The sequence below is a fragment of the Diaporthe batatas genome (genome assembly GCF_019321695.1).
Source record: "Diaporthe batatas strain CRI 302-4 chromosome Unknown Contig00018, whole genome shotgun sequence".
NCBI classification, from domain to species: domain Eukaryota; kingdom Fungi; phylum Ascomycota; class Sordariomycetes; order Diaporthales; family Diaporthaceae; genus Diaporthe; species Diaporthe batatas.
Window position 1 is genome coordinate 196508 of NW_025408565.1, and position 19016 is coordinate 215523.

At 29.9% G+C, this 19016-nt stretch overlaps 3 protein-coding genes across 3 annotated transcripts; 2 read left to right on the forward strand and 1 right to left on the reverse strand.

The window, feature by feature from the left end:
* Positions 1-11635: 11635 nt before the first annotated feature.
* KVR01_012297 (uncharacterized protein) lies at positions 11636-12253 on the forward strand (the record flags this gene model as incomplete). Its single annotated transcript, XM_044785136.1, has 3 exons — positions 11636-11654; positions 11714-12104; positions 12169-12253. The coding sequence occupies 3 exons, from the start codon at positions 11636-11638 to the stop codon at positions 12251-12253; spliced, it is 495 nt and encodes a 164-aa protein (XP_044638875.1).
* Positions 12254-14473: 2220 nt separating this feature from the next.
* KVR01_012292 (uncharacterized protein) lies at positions 14474-16407 on the forward strand (the record flags this gene model as incomplete). The annotated part of the gene is made up of 9 exons (XM_044786272.1): positions 14474-14691; positions 14783-15077; positions 15136-15240; positions 15314-15402; positions 15472-15684; positions 15769-15856; positions 15924-16079; positions 16157-16287; positions 16350-16407. 9 exons carry the CDS (start codon positions 14474-14476, stop codon positions 16405-16407), a joined length of 1353 nt encoding a protein of 450 aa, XP_044638870.1.
* Positions 16408-16795: 388 nt separating this feature from the next.
* On the reverse strand, positions 16796-17898 carry KVR01_012141 (uncharacterized protein; the record flags this gene model as incomplete). Its single annotated transcript, XM_044786254.1, has 4 exons — positions 16796-16993; positions 17052-17522; positions 17597-17761; positions 17893-17898. 4 exons carry the CDS (start codon positions 17896-17898, stop codon positions 16796-16798), a joined length of 840 nt encoding a protein of 279 aa, XP_044638719.1.
* Positions 17899-19016: the final 1118 nt, after the last annotated feature.

A 19016-nucleotide genomic window follows, 5' to 3' on the forward strand; every position in this document is an offset into this window, starting at 1 on the left:
ACTTTTATCCTTTAAAGAATCTTTATAACTTATATTATATTTACCTCTCTTCTTACTTTTTCTTATAATTTACTTTTAATTTTTTATCCTTATAATAATTATTTTAATAATATTTAAAATAATTAATAATAATATTATTATTTTTATTTTTATTATTATTTTAACTTTTCTTTTTTATAATAAACTTTTAATAAAATAATATAATAGTTATTTTATTATTATTTTTAAAATTTTAATTTTTATAAATAATTATTAAAGCTAATATATACCTCTTTATAATATCCTTAATTATTTATATAATAGTAAAATATTTAATATTATATTTTAAAATTATAAATTTAAATACTTTTATTTAACTTTTAAATATATACTTTATATACTTAATTAATATAAATTACTTACTTTTATTTATATTTATTAAATATTTATAATATTTATTTATATTAACTTTTATTATTATTTTTATTATTATTTTTTATTATTATTTTTTATTATTATCTTTTTTATTATTATCTTTTATTATTATTTTCTTTATTATTATTTTTATATTATTATTTTTATTATTATTTTTATTATTATTTTTATTATTATTTTTAAGTTTTTAATTTTTATAAATAATAATTAGTATTAATATAAAATATTTAATACTATTTTTAATTATATATAATAATATAATATTAAAATATAATTAATAGTATAAATAAATATAATATTTATACTTTTATAAAGTATTTTATATTACTTTTAGTTTATATAAATAAATTAAAGGTAGTAATATAATTTATTATTATATAATAATATTACTTTTAATATTATTATAATAAATATATAAAGCTTTAAGAATTAACTTACTATTAGAGAATCCTTTTAGGAATAAGGTATTTAATAAATTAAGCATCCTCTTAAAGGTAATAAAATAATAAAAATAGTATTATAATATATTTTATATTTTATTTATAATAATTTTATAAGTAAGTTATTATTAATAAAAAAAGTATATAATAAATTATATATTTAAAAATATAAAATTTAAAAGGAGAAATTAAATTAATATTTATAATATTATAAAAGCTTTATAAAAGTTAATATATATAAATTTAATAAATATATTAAATTTATTTATAATAAATAACTTAATTTATAATATAAAAATTTTTTTATTTACTTTATAAGTTATTTAATTATTAATAAATAGTATAATACTACTTATAATATAATTTAATATTACTTTTATAATAAATATTATTATTATAAAGTATATTTTTAATTTTATTTTAATTTTTTTATTTTCTTTTACTTTTTTTTCTTTTACTTAAATTTAAGTATAATATCCTTAAATAAAAAAGTATTTTTAAATAATCTTTAAAATAAAATTATAATTATATTTTAAATAGTTTTTAATAATATAAGTTTATTAAATAACTTTAAATCTTTACTTTAATTTAAGCTTTTAATAGTAAATATTAATTAATAAAAGTTAAAAAGTATTTTAAGTATAAGTTTATAAAGGTAAAATATTCCTTTTATAACTTAAAGTTTAAAAGTTTAATTAAATAATATCCTCTTTTTTAAGTTAAAGTCTATTAAATCTATATATATAAGTATATAAAAAAACTAAAAATTAATTTATATTTTAAAAGTATTATTAAAAAAGAATTAAAGTTTATTTATTAATTTCTATTTAAATAACCTTTAAAATATATTTTAAAATTTTATTTTATATTTAAAATAAAATAACTTTATTTAATACTTAAAGTAAGATAGTTTTATTTTATATTTAAAATAAAATAACTTTATTTAATAATATTTAAAGTAAGGTAGCTTTATATAATCTTAAAGTAGAGTTATAATAATATTTTAAATAATTTTAATAATATTAATTTATAATATAATTATAATTTTTATTTTAATTTAAACTTTAAATAATAAATATTAATAATAGAAATTAATAGGTATTTAAAGTATAAGTTTATAAAGGTTAATAGAAATATTAATACTTAAATAATAATACCTTTAATATTTTATTTTAAAATTAATAAGCTATATTAAGTTAATAATAAATAGTATATAGTATAAATAGTAGTGTTTAAATATTAATACCTTAATATTTATATTATATATATATAATTTTAAAAATATAATAAGTAAAAGTTTTTAATAGATTATATATTTATAATAAGGGTATTAATTTAAGTATAAATATATATAAACTTCTTTATATTTTAATAAGTTAATAAATATTTAATATTATATAAACTTAATACTATTTATAATAAAGATAATTTAATATATAAGTTTAGATTTATATAAAGTTAAGTTAAGTAAAAATACTTTATAAGTAGAATAACTCTTTTAAGCTCTATTTAATTTCTAACCTATAGGTAATAAAATATTTAATTAATAATTAAATACTTTATAAAGTAATTAATTAATAATTAATTATTTTATAATATAGTTTAAGAGTTAAACTCTTATTTTTATAAATTATTTCTTAAAGTATTATAAGTAGGTAAAATTATTATATAAATATCTTAAAAAAGGTTATATTTAATAATTATAGTTATTTAACGTTTATTAAATAAATAATATTTTTATTATTTATTTATATAGTTTTAATAAAATATTAAAGTATTTATAAAAGTTTATATATAATTAAATTATATATATACTATTAATAAAAGTTATTAAAATAAATTTATTTATAATATTATTTTAATTATAAACCCTTATAATTAAAATTATTAGGTTTATTAAATTATTTAAAAGGATATATAATTAAAAATAAAAAATATAAAATAAATTTTTAAATTATTATAATATAAAGTTATATACTTTAAATTTTAAGGTTATTAAACTATTAATACTTTAAATTTAACTTATTATTAATTACTATTTATTAATCCCTTAAAGATTTTTATTATTAAGTATATTTAATTAAATATATTTAACTTTATAAAAAAGGTTAGCTAATATTAATTATTTTATACTTTAAAAGAATTATTAATTATTTTAATAAAGGGTTTATTAGTAGCTATAAAATACCCTATATAAGAATAAATTTAAATATAATTAGTTATTAAAAATCTAAAATAAAATAAAGAAAAGATTAATTTTATATAAAAGTTTATATTTAAAATAAGAAATTAAAAGGTTAAACTTTTTTCTTTTAAAAGTAGAACTAATAAGGGTTTTAAATAATTATTAAGCCCTTTAAATCTAACTTATTATTTATTATTTATTAAGTAAACCTTTTAAAAATCTTTTAACTTTATAAAAAAGTTAAATTTATATTAATTACTTTATACTTTAAAAAAAACTATTAGTTATTTTAATAAAGGGTTTATTAATAATTATAAAATATACTATATAAGGATAAATTAGGCTTAAAGTTTAAAATAAAGTAGAGAAAGGGTTACTTTTAATAGAAGTTTATATTTAGAAATAAGGTACTTAATAAGCTAAATATTTCCTTTTAAAAGCTATAGGGTATACTATTATTAAAGGTTAAAATAAGCTTTAACTTTCTATAGTTTTTATATACCTTTTTATAATCCTTTTAACTTTATTTTACTTATTAAAATACTTTAATAAGCTTTATTATAAGTTTAATTATATTAGAAAATTAAATAATATAAGGATTTTAAAATTAATTTATAATTATTAAACTTATTTTAATATATATATATTATTTAAACTTTATTATTTTTAGTTAATTTTAGCTTTTATAGTACTTATAGTAGTTATTTAATAAAATTATTATTAAAAGTTTATTATAAATACTTGTTTTATCTTTTTATTAACTCTTTTATAGTCTCTTTAATTTTATTTTACTTATTAAAATATTTTAATAAACTTTATTATAATTTTAATTATATTAAAAATTAAATAGTATAAGGATTTTAAAAATTAATTTATAACTATTAAATTTATCTCTTAATATATATATATTAAATAAACTTTATTATTTTTAACTTTATTATTTTTAACTTTATTGTTTTAAGGCTATACTTTTATATAAAAGCTATTATAGGTATATATTTAAAAATAAAGTACTTAGTAAGCTAGATATCCTTATTTAAATATAAATTAAAGTAGTAAATAATTTTTAATAATTATTTTAATAAACTTAATATTATTATAAAATATTTAATTATTAATAATATATTTAATTATTAACTAAATAATTCTATAATATATTTAAATACTACTTTAAAATATTTTAATAAGTTTAATTATTAGTTAAATAATTCCTTAATAAGTTTAGTTATTAACTAAATAATTCCTTAATAAATTTAATTATTAATTAAATAATCCTTTAATATATTTAATAGCTAGTTTAAAATCCTTTAATAGGTTTAATTATTAATTAAATAACTTTAATATATTTAATAGCTAGTTTAAAATCTCTTAGTAAGTTTAATTATTAATTAAATAATCCTTTAATATATTTAATAGCTAATTTAAAATCCCTTAGTAGGTTTAATTATTAATTAAACAATCCTTTAATACATTTAATAGCTAGTTTAAAATCCCTTAATATATTTAATTATCAGCTAAACAATCCTTTAATACATTTAGTTATTAATTAAATAATATATAATAATAATTATAAGTACTAGAAATACCCTAAGCCTCTAACTTTATTAAAGTTATAACTATTCTAACTTTTTTTTTCTCCCCTCTTATAATCTCTCTAACATTATATTACCTATTAATACACTCTAATAGGCTCCTATATAAAAACACCTTACTTAGAAAATTCATTTATATAATAAATCTAAAAAATTAACTTATAATTATTAAATTTATCTCCTAATATATATATATTATTTAAATTTAAATAAAATTTTAAATTCTCTATATTAAAATAACTACTATAAAAATAATAAAAAGTATTCCTAACTTTACTATTATTAACTACACCTACCTACACTACTACTAACATCTTACTAATTAATATACCCTACTAATTAATAATATATTAAATATAATATATATAAAAATATATACTTTAAAAAGATTTATTAAATAATATAGTTTTATAATTATAAAAATCCATAACATACTATATAACTATTTCTATACTTAATATTCTATAAATATAATATAATCCTATAAATTAAAATAACTCTATATAAATAAATACCACTACAATAAATAATATATTAAATATAATATATATAAAAATATACACCTTAAAGAAATCTATTAAATAGTATAGTTTTATAATTATAAAAATCCATAATATACTATATAACTACTTATATCTAATATTCTATAAATATAATATAATCCTATAAATTAAAATAGCTCTATATAAATACATACTATTATAATAAATAATACATTAAATATAATATATACCTAAATATATACTTTAAAAGATCTATTAAATAATATAATTTTATAATTATAAAAATCCATAGCACACTATATAACTATTTTTAATAAATTTATATTATATAAATATACCTGTAAAGTTTAAAGTAATTATTAATATTTTAAAAACTATAAAGTTTAAAAAACTTTTATTATTAAATATTTATATAATAAGTTAATATTATATAAAGTTATTATAACTTTCTTTATTTAAATAATTATTTTTTAAAAGAAGGTAATATTATTATATTTACTATAATAAAACCTTTCTATTAATATAAGTTTTATTTCTATTAAAAGCCTTTAATAATATATATCATTAATTAAAACCTATAAATCAATTTTTTTAATTCTCTATACAAATAAATTTTTTAGCAGCTCTAAATTCATATTAAAGTCTATTAAAGTATACTAATAAGTAAGAAGTAGTTAAAGAGACTATAAAGGACTATAAATTAAACATTAAGTTAATAACTATTAAACTATAAACCTTATTATAAGATTATTTAAATTTTAACTAAACATTAAGTTAATAATTATTAAACCATTAAAAACCTTATTATAAGATTATTTAAACTTTAATTAAACGTTAAGTTAGTAGTTATTAAACTATAAACCTTACTATAGGACTATTTAAACCTTAATTAAACATTAAGTTAATAATTATTAAACTATTAAAGACCTTATTATAGTACTATTTAAACCTTAATTAAATATTAAGTTAGTAGCTATTAAGCTATAAATCTTACTATAGAGCTATTTAAACCCTAACTAAATATTAAATTAATAACTATTAAACTATAGATTTTACTATAAAATTATTTAAATTTTAACTAAACGTTAAATTAATAGTTATTAAATTATTAAAGACTTTATTATAAAGTTATTTAAACTTTAACTAAATATTAAATTAATAGTTATTAAGTTATATAATTTAAATATTAATTAATATATAATATATTTATAAGTATTTAACTTTTAAGCTTTAATTAAAAAAATATACTTTAAATTTTATAATATTTTTAATAATAATTTTATTTATTATAATTAATATTAAACTATTAACTTACTTATTATACTTTATTATAATTTAAATAAATAGTTTTATTTTATTATAATAAAAGTTATATAAAGTTTTATTATATATACTTATAAAATTTATATTATACTTTATATATATTAATTATAATTTATTTTATAATTATATATTTATTTAAGTAAACTAGTTATATATCTTTAGTTTATTTAAACTATAATATATAATAGTTTTAAAGGTAATATATTAAATAATTACTTTTATCTAACCTTTTAATAATAATAAAAGTATATATAAGTATAGAAAAACTTAATATATCTTTAGTTTTAAGCTATTTAAATAGTTTTAAAGGTAATATATTAAATAGCTTACCTTTATTTAGTTTTAAGTAATAATATAAGAATATTATATCTATATATAATAAAAATATTTTTATATAATATAAATTCTAATAAAATAAACTTAATATATATATAATAATAAGTTTATATTTATATTATTAAAGTAACTTTAACTACTTTTATAAAATATTATATAAAATCTAATTAATATAAATTATATTAAGTTTTTATTTTAAAATAAATACCTTTATATATATATTTATTCTATATATATATAATAATTATTCTTTATTTATTATTATTATATTAATATATATAGAATCTTCTTTATTTAAACCTAACTTTATTTATATTAATTTCTTTCCTTTTAACTATACTTTATAATTAATTTTATAACTTTTCTATATAATTCTCTATACTTCCTTTTCTTATAGCTTATATCATATTAAATTAATAGAATTTTAACTTTAAAAATAGTATTATATTAAAAAAGCTTAATAACTATACCCTTTTATAACCTTTACTATATAACTTAATTATAATATATATTAATATATATCTTATTAATTAACTTTTAATTATAAAAGTTATAATATTTAAGTTAAATATAATTTTTATATAAATAGTTACTTTTATATATAATTTTTAATTTTAATTTTATTTTAAAATTATACTATTAAGTTTATAAACTTCTTTTATAAATTAATTATTTAAAAATAATAAGTAATCCTTTATTTACCTCTTTACTTTATACTAATAAATCTTTAAGTAGCCTAACTTAATTTACTATTATTTACTTTTAAAATAGGTATAAAATTCTTATTATAACTATATTAACCTTTATTTTATTTATAAGGATTAATAATAATCCTTAAAGCTTTTATTATATCTATTATAATGTATTATCTTATTAAAGGTTTTTCTATTACTTACTTACTAATATAATATTTATTATAATATAAATATATAGTTAGTTATATTATTTTAATTATATTATAATTATTACTTTTAATAGAATTTTTTATTAATAATACTTTAATAATATCTTTTAATAAATTATTTAATATTTATTATAAGTATTAAAAGTTAATTTAAAGTTATAATAGTATTTTATATATAGGTTTTTAAAGCTTTTTTATTAGTTAGTATAATATTTATAGTAAAAATAAGTTAATTAATTAATAGTAGAGTATTTAATATTAATTATAATAATATAGTATTAAAGAGGCTATTAATTTATATATTTTAATTAATTAAATTTATAAATAGTATCTTTTATTTTATAAATATTTATAACCTTAATATTTATTATAAAAATATTATTATATAATATTATTAATTTAAAATATAAAAATATTTATTAGGTATAGTTAATATAGTAGTTTTTAAAGAGGCCTAAATTATAATTTAATACCTTAATATAGCTATTTTATAAGTTAAAGTTATAAAAATATTAGTTATATAGAATCTTTACCTATTTATTAATAAGTTAATAAAGTATAGCCTTAATATTTAATATAATAGCTTTATTTAAACTTTTAATTTTAAATTATTTAGTTTCTTTTATTATTAAAGTTAATATATAAAGTATAGATAATTAATAAGTATAATAAAGGTTAAAATGTAAGATTAACTAATAAATTATTATTATTTTTAGCTTTTTATTAATATAATTATAAATTTAATATAATTATAGTTATATAGTTATTAATATAGTTATTATTAAAATAATAAAATAGTAAAATAAGTAATAATTAGGTATTAGAATAAGAGAGGTTATTATATTTAATTAGGAGAAGAATTTTTTATTTTTATTTAACTTAAAAATAAATATATAGGTACTTAGATTGGTTTATATAAATTAATTTCTTTTTATTTTTATTAAGTAATATATTTATTATAAGGGTATAGTAGTAAGAAAGTATTTAATGTATAATTTTTAGGGTTATTATAGGGTAGGTTTGGTAGGTATATAGTATTATATGAGCTATATATATTAAAAGAAGTATTAGGTGAGTGAATGGTGAGAATTAGGTGAGTGGATATAATTACTAAGTGAGTAGATATTAATTTATAAAATAGTTTTAAAATAACTTTTATAAAAAGAAGAATTTTATAATATAAAATTTAATAAACTAACTTTTTTTTAGTAATATATTTATTATATAACTATTTAAATCTACTTTTATTAAATAAGTTAAATATATTATAATTTTATTTTAAATATATAATTATTAATAGAATAATAATATTATAATAATAAACTTATTTAAAAAACTTTTTATATAAATTTTATAAAAGATTAAAACTTTTAGAAAGTTAAATAGAGTTTATTTATTATATATTAAATAAATACTATATAAAAAAGTAAAAGTTTAAATATTTAAAAATTAAATCTTTCTTTTTTAAATATATTATTTTATTATTAAAGATTTATTTACTTTTATATAATATATAAGGAATATAATAAAAGAGAGAGTTTTATAAAGGAAGTTAATAATTTTATATATAAATAAGTTTAAGAGTATATATTAAATAATTATTAACTTTATACTTAAAATATAAGTTAATAGTTAGTTTAAAAGTTAAGAAGATAATAAATAGATAAATAGTTAAATAAAAAATATAATATAGCTAAAGCCTCCCTTTAAGAGAAGATTGACGTCTTGAGGGTTCTATTTTCTGTGATACGGGAATTAGGAGAATTTTTATAGTGGAGACTAGGCAAACCGCTGCAACGAGGACTGTGCGCAACCAATCATCAAACCTCCGTTTACCGTGACTGATTACGTGTCCTTGGTGACAACATGGGCTTTGACATACTCGACCACATGCTTTTGTTTTCTAAGGGCGTTTCGACAGACATTTAATAGGGCTACGCTGTACCTGAGTAGGCTGTCGACGCGAAAGTGACGCGCGTAAGTATGCCCATCACGATATCCCGTAGGATGCCGTCGAGTAATGGGCCGTCCGAGCGGGCGGTCGAGGTGAAAGAGATGACCAGGATTCCCATATCTGGGCACTCAGGAATTCCGGAAAGATCTTCCCATCTGAGATAAACCACGCCACGGGGTCATGACTGGTGCTACCCAATGGGTAGGGCATTTGCTAACAGGGGCGGGCTTGAATCCAATCTTTTTGCTGATCCCTGATTGTATGGAGTGTTGCTTGTGTTGTCTCGCTCGAGGGAGCCAGGGGTAAGGTATTAATTGCATTGAGTGTTAGCTTCCGCAAAATAATGATCAAAGGAGGCTGTATCCGTGCCTTTGAACGGCTCGTACCGATGCGAAAATGAGACAAAAAAGAAAAGAAAAGAAAATAGGAAAAGCTACACAGAGCTCAGTGACAGCCGCGGAAGCATAAACCTACAAGCTGGCATGGATATTCGCCTTTCCACTCCGGCTGCCTACATACAGAGTTGAAATTAGTCTGAATTAGTTTAGTTATAGGCCTTGACTAAGATTAAAGACTTTTAGTTAAGGAAATAATAATTAAACCTTTTTTTAATTAATAATTATAATTAAAGATTAAATTAATTAATAAATTAGTTTTTAATCTTTAATTTAATTAAAAAAAGTAGGTCTTATTAAATAGTATAGGTAGAAAATTTAAAGTATATAAAAAAAATTTATTTAATACTTATAGAGTTTAAGTTTAACCTTAGCTTTAATCTACTTTTTACTCTACTTTTTACTTAAATAAAAAAGACTTACTTCTTTTTTAATCTTTTAGTCTTTTTTTAATTTAATCTTAGTCTTTTAGTTCTAATTACTTAGTATAACTAAGTAATTAAAGACTATTTTTTTTAAATTATAATCTAACTAAAAACTAAAAGATTAAAGATTAACTTAGTTAGATTAAGAAATTAAGGAATAAATTTACAACCCTGCCTACATATGTATTTGCTGTTATGTACCTCAATTACTGACTTCGAGACTCGGGTATACGATATTCGTGATGCAACATGAGTCCAGAGTGACATCCGGAAAACTTGGCTTGCATCTGCGCGTTGGTTAGATTGTGCTGGAAGTCACAGCACCGACATATCAACCCGTGTATATGTAACCTTAGGACCTCCTAGAAGTGGATTCATGCAGAGACGCGAGGTCTCAGCACGTGAGTGTCCACCCTCTTGCGTCCGGTGAACTTCAGGACAGCGGTTGAGACCTATGTCCTCGGACGTATACGGAATAGAAGCGAAACCGATGAGACACATGGATACGAAATGTTGATTTCAAGCTTACGCGCCCAGCTGCAGTGATGAGTGATGGCTTGCTGTTCGTCCTTAGTGATGATCGCTGCTCTCCGTGGGCTGTTTCCAATTCGGGTCCTTGTCCAGCAATCTTTATAAATGTCGACCTGAAGTCCCGTTGCGCATGTTTGTAATCCTTCTTCGATCAATCACAACACCCCCAGTCTAGATTCAAGTCCAATTTCTTGAAAAGAAGATGTATTTTGAACCAGCTTCCGTCTTACTACTTTCGTATCTGGTCGCTCATGGATATGGCCAGACTCAATGTCCATCCGTCTGGGGCACAGTCGCAGCCGACCTCAATGGTTCGTTCTCGGGCACCGATGGATGCACCGAAGATGCGAGAGCAGCAATCCGCTTGCCATTTCATGACTGCTTCCCAGGGGCGTGCGATGGATCCATCATTCTCAGCGATGAGTGTACTGCTCGCGGAGAGAATGCCCAGCTTGTCAGCATCTGCAGTGTAAGAAAGTTCCTGTTTCTTTTGCGTTTCCCCAGCTGTTCTTTCGTCGATTCAAGTGAAATCAAGACTGTTTAATATTCCAGCTTCATGGCGTTTCGCTAAAGCACGATTACTACTAGACCCTTGGTGCGAAAGCCACTGAATACAATGTCAGCAAAGCAGATATGATACAAGTAGCTGGAGGTAGGACAGACACATGCCGGATCGACATTGTTGCAGACCGCAGCTAATGGTTTTAACAGCCGTCGCAATTGCTGCCTGCCCTCCGGGCCCGAATATCCAGATCAAGGTCGGTAGGGCAGATGTGGACACCGCGAATGCAGCGGGGCAGATCCCATCACCAGCCAGCAACGCATCCGTGATCATTGCTCAATTCGCTGCCAAAGGATTTGACAGCGGTGAGCTGGTCGCGCTTGTCGGCTCGCACAGCGCTGGCAAGAACCTCACCGGAACGCAGTTTGACACGACGCCCGGGAACCTGGACAGCACGACCTTCTACACCGAGGTCCTCGACGATGAACAACCAGCGACTTTGTTCAGTGACCAGTCACTTGCTACCGACGAGGCCACGAGTGCTGACTGGAAAGAATATGCCGGTAGTCAAGATGCATGGAACACTGACTTTTCGGCAGCGTATGTATCGTCTACCGTTCATTGTACATGTGGCAACCTTGTGCTGACTTTTGTTTGGCTTCAGTATGGAGAAGATGGCTGTCTTGGGAGTCGATGAGTCTACACTGATAGACTGCACAAATTTGGTGTTCTCAGCCATTTCTGCATGAAGGTGCCCTTCGGGCAGTTGGCGGGTGTACCGCAAGCCATAGTTACCTAGGTATGCGGCCAGCTTCGGCTGGGGCATGGGAGGCCGAGATCCCTGAACAAGGAAGATGGTTCCTGGGTAGAGCTACGGCGAGCCCTGGGCGGAGTATGGGAGAGAGTCGTGATTGGCACAGGGAACATGCGGCTGAACGTGCACTCTACCAACACTCGGAAAACGATGCCGAAGTAATCGAGCACCAGATGGCGGTGCTAGTGCGCGCATATGAGATCCGTCGAGGCAGTGGCGGCCTAAGGAAAATGGAACGGGGGCGACGGTACCATTCGGGAAATTGAAGCTCGTGTCCCGCTTAAATCCGGCTTTCTCATAGATAGCCATGTTTACCAGTCCTACTGAATTCATGATGGGCGTCCTAAGAAGCAACGCAGGAATGGTGCCTTTGACCTGGATGCTTCTGGCACATTGGATAAGCTCAACATTGGAGACAAGGCAGTCATCAACCTGACAGTGGGCGAGATCATTCAGATCTATCGACATGCCTGGAGGTGGTGGTTTGGGTCTGGAAAGCACAAACTCAAGTCTCGACTTGACAGGACTCTGAAAGAGCAACACGCATGGATGACTGAACGCCTGAGTTTGGTCACAGATACCTCCAGGGGGCGGGACAATAGATAACAGCGTCGTGCGATAGTAGAAAAATCTGTCTGGAGAACACCGAAGGGAGCCTGCACCTACTACGGTATGGTCGGCCTGGTCGGAGATTATCTCTCTAGGCCGATTCCTCAGCTTCAACTTGATATCGAGTACCTGGGCACCTTTCGAAGTTCACACTCTTGGTGATGTAGCTTGCTCTGGTATTCACACCACTTCCAGTCCCCATCTCAGTACACATGCCATCCATCAACAGTTGCAGAGCGCCACCTCTGGTCATTGCGTAGGTATGGATAGTCTCCCGACTTCCGAAAGGCTGGAACTGCTTGGCAACGAGTCACTGTCACTGTTGCGGGTCACATCGTACATTTTCGCGGGAGGCCCTCGAGACAAACTCCTCCAGCCGAGATGTTTTGTGGGGGCTCGGGCCTTGACCCATACGACGCTTGGCTTGGAAAATAGATTTAAATTGCCACCGGCGTTGTGCCACCTGTAGGGGCCATACAGTTTGGATGGCCCTGCATCTGGGTAGCAACACTGCACCGCAAGATGAGTGGCAAGCACTATAGGTGAATCTATACTTGGCGTCAGACTGGAAACCGACTGGACGACTGGCCGGGGGCTGTAGAAGGAGTCCCGGTAAGGTACCTAGGTCTGGTCATCTGTACGATATAATATCTACCATGTCATGTGCTACTCTGAGGTCACGACAACCCTGGAAGATAAGCCCCCGAAAAGAAAAAAGCCAAGTGTTGTTGAAAGACCCACAGAAAGTCTTCAAGCTTTTTGAAGCTTTCCAAAAAGCTTTCCAAGATTCCTCGGCTGCCGCGGTCATTGCTCGATCAAGCCTCCCCTAGGTGATGAGGCCCAGAAGCCGATCTGCAGAGGTCAAGATAGCATACCCATGCTCCACGACTTTTCGCTTGATTTACGTGTGGTATAGAGAGAAATGATCGCCCAAAATCCGGAGAAGACACGAATCCAGCATTGTTCGGTTAGGATACTCTGGGTGAAATCCCCGCCTTTCAAGGGTCCAGCTCTGCATCGCCAAGCGTGCCAAGCAGCAGGGACAGTGAGATATCGCTCCGAAAAACGAAAGGGTCGGTTAGGCGACTGAATATCGCGGCTAAATAACAGATCACTTCTTATTTGGCACATTGCTTATGCTGTACCCCAGGCTGGGCACGGCAAAAAGCATTGAACTGCCTGGGGGTGTGCCACTCCATCAACTGTTTACAATTTGCGCGAAATTGCCGTGGCCACAGAACCTCATGATGCCGCCTCAAGCTATGCCCAAGAGGGACAAAACTCCAGATGCGAGACTCCGCGGCATTGCATACGATGAGATCAGTTGGATCATTAGATGACGCCGGGGGCAACAAATCACGCCCAGGAACCGAGAGAGTTCTAGATGCGGGTGTATTGGGATAATCAGAGCTAGAGGCAAGGACTGGAAACTATAAAGATGAGTTAGTCCCAGGTCACGTTCGTTAATCGTGGACGAATGCTCTAGATGGTACTATAATTCACCCAAACGGCAGAATATCACCAACACTGTTCTTTGAAATCTACCATGGCGAGATCTGCTCTTGCTCTTCTGTCGTTGCTGGCTGCTGTCAAGGCCCAGCAGGTTGGGACTCAGCAGAGTGAGACTCACCCGAAGATCACCTGGTCCAAATGCTCAGGCTCGGGCGGCAGCTGCACTTCACAGAACGCTGAAGTCGTCATCGATTCCAACTGGCGTTGGCTCCATTCCACGAAGGGAACCGACAATTGCTATGATGGCAACAAGTACGTGACAGAACCCAGAGAGAGTCGAATTCACTTCAATCCCTGGTCGCCGCGAATGTCTGATCTAACACGCCGGGCTCCCCGTACGTAGGTGGACATCTGTCTGCAGCAAGGCCGATGAATGTGCACAGAACTGTGCCCTCGAGGGTGCCAACTACGGCACCACTTATGGTGCATCGACGAGCGGCAATGCCCTGACCCTCAAGTTTGTCACCAAGCACGAGTACGGCACCAACATCGGATCGCGGTTCTACCTGATGGCCGGCACGAGCTCCTCCAAGTACCAGATGTTCACGCTGATGAACAACGAGTTCGCCTTCGACGTCGATCTGTCCACTGTGGAGTGTGGTCTCAACGCTGCGCTGTACTTCGTGGCAATGGACGAGGTGAGCAGGAGCTATAGATCATGCGTGCTACTGGAGAACATTTATTGACCTGTCTCAGGATGGTGGCATGTCCAAGCAGACCAACAACAAGGCTGGCGCCAAGTATGGTGTCGGATACTGCGATGCTCAATGTGCTCGCGACTTGAAGTTCGTCGGTGGCAAGGTGAGCATTCCACTCCTGTGACTGCTTCAAAGCAGAGGTAGCAGTTATGATGAGTACTCACACAATATCTTAGGCCAACGTCGAGGGATGGGCTGCTTCGACCAATGATGCTAACGCTGGTGTTGGGCCTATGGGAGGCTGCTGTGCTGAGATCGATGTTTGGTACGTTTCAATGAGAAGACTGGAGCCTATATAAGTTTCGCCCATGACTGACCCGCCGGCGATTCGTAGGGAGAGCAACTCTCACTCGTTCGCACTCACACCTCACGCGTGCACTGACAACGCATACCATGTCTGCGAAAAGAACAACTGCGGCGGCACATACTCTGAGGACCGCTTTGCTGGCAAATGCGACGCCAACGGCTGTGACTACAACCCCTACCGCATGGGCAACAAGGACTTCTATGGCAAGGGAAAGACGCTCGACACCAGCAAGAAATTCACGTCAGTACCCCAGGCTATGCGGTGTTGAGGCATCGACGGGCCCCATACTTCCTGCAATTTAGGAGCTGACATTCGATGCTGCAGTGTTGTGACCCGCTTCGAGCAGAACAAGCTCTCTCAGTTCTTCGTGCAGGGTGGCAAGACAATCCAGATCCCGGCTCCAACGGACAGCGTGAGTAGTTCATTTTGATGACGTTGGCGACACCGAATGTACTAATTAAATACTCACATCCGCACAGAGCATCTCGTCCAGCAGCAACATCACCCCTGAGTTCTGCACGAACCAGTTCAAGGCTTTCGGCGACCGCGACCGTTTCGCCGAGGTCGGCGGGTTCTCTCAACTCAACTCCGCTCTCCAGAAGCCCATGGTCCTCGTCATGTCCATCTGGGACGATGTAAGTCAAGTTCTAACAAGTCTATATGACATGCATAGATTTACCAAAAATATCCACTGACGATTCTTGCTGCGCAGCACTACGCCAACATGCTCTGGCTGGACTCCAGCTACCCACCTGAGAAGGCCGGCCAGCCCGGTGGCGACCGTGGCGACTGCCCTCAGACCTCTGGTGTCCCATCCGAAGTCGAGTCCCAATATGGCAGCGCGTAAGTCATGTCTATGTTCCCTGGGAAATTTGCCCCGAATGATGCTAACGGACCCAAAACAGTCAGGTCGTCTGGTCCAACATCCGTTTTGGCCCAGTCGGATCAACCGTCAAGGTCTAAGTGTCAGTTCTCGTTTCTCGAGAAAGAAGATGACGGTCAGACAATTCGTTTCTCTGTAGTCATAGTACTTTTGTCTATCACTTTGTGCAAGACAACATTATAGTTTGGCTAGGTAGTGGTTCCATGGAAAATGGAAAATCACTTGTGTTATATTCTCCAGCCTTCTGAAAATATGTGTTCGCAAGCTGAATCAGCCAGTATATCTGAGTAAACTTGGGTGATATTTTCCAACGTCGCGAGATTTCCCATGGTGACCTGTGGACATTGGTGACCACAGAGGGGGACTTTTAAGGTTGACGGGAGGCGACAGAGGCTGCGAACATCATCCTGCTATTCGATTTCCATGATAAAAACCATCACATTGTTAACCGCCAACAATATTCCTAGCTTATTTTTGATGCAACACTTGGTATGCCGGACCGTCAGAACGGAACATCTGCCGGAGGTCCTCCACAAGGGCTTCCGGCTGCTCCCAGGCTGCAAAATGGCCGCCTTTCTCCTGCTCCTTCTCAAATACGACGTCGCCCAAGCGCCGATTCCACATCCTCGGAGTTCCAGCAATCTCTTTGGGAAAATATGAGAATCCCTTCAAATCATCACAACATCAGCGAATGTCTCAGCATTGGAATTTTCCGTGCACTTACCAGCTTGGCCTTCGGTATCGCACGCCCTGTGTCTGCCTGCCATTCGCCTTGGAACATCTCGTAGTAGATTCTGACGCTCGCCGCGGGACCAGCGCGGCTGAACCAATACAGGCTGACCCACTCGCAGATCTCTTGGTCTGTCCAGGGGTAGTCGTCTGTCCAGGCGATCAACTTCTCATAGATCCAGGCCAACAGTGCGACAGGGCTATCCTCGAGCATGGCGCCAATAGTTTGGGGTCTGGTCCTCATCATGTGAAGGTAGTAGATGCCATTGTCCTGGTAGTTCTGGGCAGCTTTCAGGCCCGCTTGCTCCTGGGGCGTGTAGAGGTTCAGCATATGCGTGGCAAGGAAACGCACGAAGCCAAGCGGTGACCTTGTCAGTGGCGGTGGCATAGCGAGGACGAAGTTGAGATGCAGTGCCAGCATTGATTCCGGATATAAGTTGCCAATGGATGTGGTGATGTACATGCCCTAGGCAGGTACGCTTCTGATTAGCCTCTGTGGGGCCACTTCCAGTACGGAGGGTGGGGGTCAAATAAACTCACCCAGTCGCCGCCTTGAGCGGCATACTTCTTGTATCCCAATCTCAGCATCAGCTTGTGGCAAGTATCAGTATACTGTTGCAGACCAAACCCCTTCTTTGGGATCCGGCTTGAAAATCCGAAGTTTGGTAGCGATGGCACCACTAGGTGAAAGCCAGGACCGTTTTCCTGCTTCGCAGTGAGCAACGGCAGAATTTTTGTCGCTTCAAGGAAGCTTCCTGGCCCTATGAATGGAGAACTGATGTCAGATGGCTATCGAGATTCGTATCCGATATTGAACACATAGGTTCTGCACTCACATCCATGAACAAACAGCAGCGGAATCGCATCTGGATTAGAGGACCGCTGGTGAATGAAATGCAATCCGAATGGCTCGAAACCATCGAGTTTCATATCAGTCTCATAGTGTGGCAGTTGATTCAACCGCTCTTCGAATGATTCCCACTTGAATTCATCCTGCCAGTACTTGGCCACGCGCTTTAGGCTTGCGGTAGGCGCGCCATGCTCCCAAGTATCCGCACTGGCGTCATCTGGGAACTTTGCTAGTGCCAACTTCTGACGTGTCTCTTCAATGGTGGCTCGAGGGATGGAGATTTTGTACTCTCGAATGTCCGACATGATGACCGCGATGATGATTGACTTGAAGGAAGTGTTGGAGAAGGAGAATGACTAAGTCGGTCTTGCAGATGGGGTGGAGTCGGAAGAATCTTGTGAGCCCGCAACAATGATTATTGTATGAGCGGCAAAAGTGAGAATGCCTGAATCCTTGTGGGAGATGTTTGCAAAAGTTCGCCGCCTGACGGGACCAGTTGGTTGCTATCAAGGACGAACACCCTGGCTCTCCACTGCTACCGTCTACCAACGGTTACTTGGCAATATATGTACCCCGGTGGTTCCGGCGCCTGTTGGTGAGCTAGAAAAAAAGAAGACATGTGGGGCGAATTTGCACTCAAGGGAAAAGGAGCACCAACATGCTTCGCGTTGCAACACTCCGATCCTTCGTCTCCTGCTGCAAGGGCTTTGAGGCTACTGCCCCATAATACTGGGACCACGACTAGCGGTTCTATAGAGATAAGCATACTATTCCCGAGTATATATAATATTCCCAAGCAGGTATCGAGCTATAAGTAATTAATTAGGTCTACCTATTATAATGCTCTATTATTTATAAAAATAGATTTTCTATACTTACTATTTATAATTAAATAATTAGTTAATTTATTTTATTTAATATACTTTATTTAAAATTATAATAATTATAAACCTAACTTTAATTTAATTTTCCTTTTAAATATATACTTTTAAATATATTTTTATTATTTAAATACTTTTAACTTAAAATAAATAAACTATACTACTTAATATATCTTTTAAAAACTTTAAATATATCTTTATTAAAATAATATTCCTTTATAATAAAAAA